At 46.3% G+C, this 4,915-nt stretch overlaps 1 protein-coding gene across 1 annotated transcript; it reads right to left on the bottom strand.

The window, feature by feature from the left end:
* Window positions 1–43: 43 nt before the first annotated feature.
* On the bottom strand, window positions 44–2,661 carry LOC106531594 (forkhead box protein G1). Its single transcript, XM_014027502.1, has one exon. The coding sequence runs from the start codon at window positions 2,084–2,086 to the stop codon at window positions 833–835; it is 1,254 nt and encodes a 417-aa protein (XP_013882956.1). The 5' UTR covers window positions 2,087–2,661; the 3' UTR covers window positions 44–832.
* Between the last annotated feature and the right edge of the window lie 2,254 nt (window positions 2,662–4,915).

The raw sequence follows: 4,915 nt of genomic DNA, 5'->3' as shown, positions 1-4,915 counted from the left end.
CACACACACACACGTACATCAAACCCGACTGATTGTCAGTTAATCAGCTACAAAAGAAAACCTGCTTTTATTTGCATATTTCTTATATTTTTATGAAGAGTTTTATTCTAAAAAATAAAGTTAATCAGATTTAAAAAAGTTTGCGTTTGTGACGCACAGAAATAAAGTCTAATTTTATATCTAGATATCTTTATTTTGGAAAGAAACCTCTCACAGTGAACACTTTCATTCTTAATAATAATAATAATAATAATAATAATAATAATAATAGGCCTGTCTAGGGTCAAACCTGAGTACAGATATGATTGTAGGCTTCTTTTTCCTCTGAAAAGCCCTGATTGTTTTACTCAGATTTAAGGCTTTCATAAACTGCTTGTTTTCCTTGTCAAACACTTCTGATTGTCTTGTTTGTTCTCTTTGATTGTCTCTAAATTCATAAATATAAAACCCTGTTTTAATACTGAAACACTGAGAATTTAAATACAATAAATACAAAACATAAATAAATGACTTAAAGAAAGTTCTGAACATCTTTGTACAAGATATAAATAGCTTGAAATATATTTTTACTGTTACCTTTGGCAAGTCTAGTTTACAGTTTTACAACCCGCGGGTAACAAAAGTTTCTCCCTTTTTATCAGCAAAAATAAACAGGAAAAAAGAAAAAATAACCTCTGCGTTTCATGGCGGAATATACGGCCTTAAAGTTTCACTTTTTATATTTTTCTGTTTCAGTTCAGTGTTTCATAATTACCACTTGTTTTTTGCCCTTTGTTCGTCCGCTCCATCCACGGAGAGGTATGGGTGAGTTGTGGGTGAGGGAGTGGGGGGGTCAGTTTAGGAAAGCGTTAGGGGTCACCCTCTTTTGATGGGACAGCACTCCGGGGAATCCCGGGGACACCCCCGGAGAGAAGGCCGGTAGGGAGGTGTTTCTCAGGGAGTCCGACAGCAGGGACTGCGGGGAGCTGAAGCCCCCCGGCGCCGGTGCGCCCTGCTGGAGGTGCGGCGGAGGGGGAGGCGGCGGGGGCGGGCCTCCCCCGGGCGGCCCCGTCGCGGCGGCGGCGGCGTGTTGGCTCCCTGAGACAAAATAGCCCCCAGACTGACCGGACAGCAGCCCCACGGGAGACGAGTTCATCCCGTAAGTGTTCGTCAGCCCCAGCGGCCCCGCGGCCGAGCCCCCGAGGATGGAGCGGCCCAGGTCCCCGTTGCTCAGCTGCTCCACGGCGGGCAGCAGCGAGCCGTACCCGGCCGCCTGGTTCAGGAAGCCGGGCGACGAGCCGTTGTAGTGCGGGTGGTGGTGGTGGTGGTGGTGGAGGGACAGGAACGGGGAGATCTGCCAGTACAGCGGGTTGTTGGACCTCTCGTTAATCCCCAGGCCGAGAGGAGCGAAGCGCAGCCCGCGCTTCATGGCCAGCTTCCCCCGGGAGGTGGCGGAGCGCCGGCGCAGCTTCCCGGTGGTCCCCCCGATGAACACGTCGTCGCTGCTCGGGTCCAGCATCCAGTAGTTCCCTTTGCCCGGGTCGTCGTAGTGCCTCGGCACCTTAACGAAGCACTTATTGAGGCTGAGGTTGTGCCGGATGGAGTTCTGCCAGCCCTGCTTGTGCTCCCGGTAGTAGGGGAAGTTCTTCATGATGAACTCGTAGATCCCGTTCAGGGTGAGCCGCTTCTCCGGACTCTGCCGGATCGCCATCATGATCAGAGCGTTGTAGCTGAAGGGGGGCTTGTCATATTTGCCGTTTTTACCCCCGCTGGTCCCGTTCGTGTTCTGCTCCGGTGCCGCCTGGGCGTCAGTCCCACCTCCGCCTCCCCCTCCGTCCTCCTCCTCCTCCTCCTCCTCTGCTCCCTGCTCCTCTTTGCCCGGTTTCTCCGGGTCCAGAACCGCGGCGGTGGAGTCCACCTCCAGCGGGCCCAGCGACTTGTCCGAGTCCGAGCCCGGAGATGGGGACAGGGTCCCGGGGATCCCGAGGATCGCAGCGGCGGGGGCAGGGACCGGGTCCGTTCGGTCGCACTTCGAGGGCAGCAGGAGACTTTTAATGCTGAAGGAGGAGGACCGGTGGACGGTCTGCGGGGGTTTTACATCCTCCATGCCCGGTGGCAAGTCTCCCAAAAGAAAAAAAAGAATAAATAATAAAAAAGAATAATAACTAAAACTGCTGCTCCAAGCTGGTCCGCCTCCGTCCTCCGGGCTGTAAACCAAAGACAGACAGAGAGGAGAGAAAAGGAGGCTCAGAGAGAGAGATGGAGGGATGGAGGAGTGGAGCGAGACAGAGAGAAAGAGAGAGAGAGAGAGAGGAAAAAGAGGGGGAGGGAAAGCGTGGCTTGGATGTGGAGAAATTAGTAATTAAGGAGGTTCCGACATGACGGAGAGGAGGAGCCTCTCCAACTTGCTGCTTTTGTAAACAAATCCTCTTTTCCGTTCCTTCCTCCTCCTCCGATCCCGGACTCGTCCTCCGAGGACCCTCAGACCCCCGGGTACCACAAACCCTCCATTATTCTCTCTGCTCCCATTAATCTCTGACCCTGCTCCTGGATCAGATGTAGTCGCGCCGTGCGTCACACAGACTGTGGATGTTTGTGGCCGTGCGTAAAAGCGCGCAGGCGTTCCGGGCGCGCGACCTCGTCGACTTTGTTTTCCCAACGACAAAACCGGTTTGAAGTCATGTCGGCAAACACGACGAACGCGCGCGCTCGGGAGGATGAACTGAGCGCGCGCTCCCTTTTGTCCACTAAATCCCCGCGGCAGCGCGGGACGAGAGAGCATCCTGACAGCTGCAGGTTTGAAACTGTAACGAGAGCGCCTTCTGTTGGTGAGAGACAGTTAATGTCAGACATAACGAAATAATAATAATAATAATAATAATAATAATAATAATAATAATAATAATAATAATAATAATAGTTTTTTAATGCAGAAACACCCTCAGTCTGCAAATAGTCTTACAAAATTGTTCCATTTTAGTCATTCATTCCATGTTCTCTTCTTGTTTTATAATTTCTTTGCAATCATTCAAACTTAAGTTTAAAGTGGTTTGAATCAATATTTTTCCAGACTTTCCTAAGGTCTTCCTTTCATCTTCTTTTTTTTTTTACTTTACATTTTAACTGCATTTTTGCAAAAGAGATTCCAGGAAACTGGGGGAGGTAACGTCTGCAACCACAGTAAATAATTAAGCTTGTGTTTTCAGTCAACATTATCAGCAATAAATTACTTTTTGTCAGCTGAACAGCTGTCACAGAAGGAAAAGCAATGATGGTTTTGACTATGAGTGACTTTGTAGTGTTAGCAAATACTGTGTTTATACTTCTTCATGTCCAGCCATAATTAAATTCACTCTATCCAGGAGGTGCGATATATCTGGATAGTTTTTTTTATTTTATTTTTGAAGAATAACAAGCTCTCTGTATACCCATCAACCTCCGTTTCTACCCTCAACTCTAGGCACGACCTCCGAGTAGTGACCGATCAAACTTAAATACTTTTTTTGTCAAGGCTAGAAAGACCTCAGCTCTACGGAAAAACTCTTTGCAACACTACATTTCATGATTCTGGCTTTCTTCCATCAGTAGCACTAAATCCACATTTCAAACAGGTGGTCTGCACCCACGTTGCACCTTTTTGTGCTTGTGGTCTTGGTAAATCACATGCATCACGTTCACTTGGTGCTACTTTTTAATTTGAGCAGCAAATTAGTGCTGGCTATCTGTGATCCTGATAAATCAGATTCATGAAGTTGTGTTAGTGACTAAGGTGCTGATCTACAAAGGTCCCAAATAACGAGCACTACATTGTGCAAAATAAAAACTTATACATGCTATTAGTGGATGTGATGCAGCTGATCTACTAAGATTGCCTGGCAAATGACGAGTTCAAAAGTGATGCGGACCACCCTGTAGAAATGAGGAATTTGCTTTTCCTATCTTGGTGATGGAGACAAATGATGCAGATGCAAGAAAATCCAATGTTGCAAAGAGTTTTTTTTTTTTTTCCATAGCTATAGCATGGCCTTATTTATGACTGGCTACAAATCAGCCTCTAGGTCAGGGGTGTCAAACTCCAGTCCTCGAGGGCCGCTATCCTGCATGTTTTAGAGGTTTTCCAGCTCCAACACACCTGATTTTGATTGCTGGGTGATTAACAGGCTTCTGCCCAATTTGAAGAGTTAATTCAATCACTGAATCAGGTGTGTTGGAGCTGGAAAACCTCTAAAACATGCAGGATAGCGGCCCTCGAGGATTGGAGTTTGACACCCCTGCTCTAGGTCCTCCAGCAGATCAAAAATGACATTGCTGGATAGATGATATGTCTATTATTTTTATTTCTGACAGTCCAAATATGTTGGCACATGCACAGAACATTCTCTCTCTATTGTCTGTCATTCTATCCATGCCTCCTTCTTGCCATAATAAATGCAGACAGTTGTTTATAATGCTGTGTCAGTTTGCACCTGCTTCACAAACGTGCCAAATATAAAACAGCAGCCACAATCAGTTTCAGGTTTGATCAATCAAATTAAGGTGCTAAATGATTATGTTTGTATAGCCTCCTCCCAGTATTTTGTGTGTTCTGTTAATCATATATTCTGCATATTCACGAAGGCAAACATGCTAAATGGATTGTGTCTTTTTCGCTCATTTGACACATCCAGTCCTCGGTGCACATGGTGAGTAGATCAGCTTCAAGTTTGCACATTTTTTACACACAAACCTGTAGTAGATTAGGTCCTGAGAGTCATCCTCAACACATAATCTGAGCTCAACATGTTGAGCAACACCTTTGTTCAAAACTTTTGCATTAACTGTTACAGCCTGTCTATCGGTAAAATATTTTGTGAATCACTGGACAGATTTGAAACTTTCAGAAAATAATCATCGGCTGTATCTACAGCTGATTCTTTTTCGAGTCAACCAAACTCAA

Source organism: Austrofundulus limnaeus, unplaced genomic scaffold, assembly GCF_001266775.1.
Source record: "Austrofundulus limnaeus strain Quisiro unplaced genomic scaffold, Austrofundulus_limnaeus-1.0 Scaffold654, whole genome shotgun sequence".
Classification (NCBI taxonomy): Eukaryota; Metazoa; Chordata; class Actinopteri; order Cyprinodontiformes; family Rivulidae; genus Austrofundulus; species Austrofundulus limnaeus.
Note: the sequence above shows the minus strand (reverse complement) of the source record. Positions and strands in the feature narration are given on the sequence as shown.

What these genes read in the sequence shown, in the direction of transcription:
- LOC106531594 (XM_014027502.1), bottom strand. Translation starts at nt 2,086, where the DNA reads ATGGAGGATGTAAAACCCCCGCAGACCGTCCACCGGTCCTCCTCCTTC.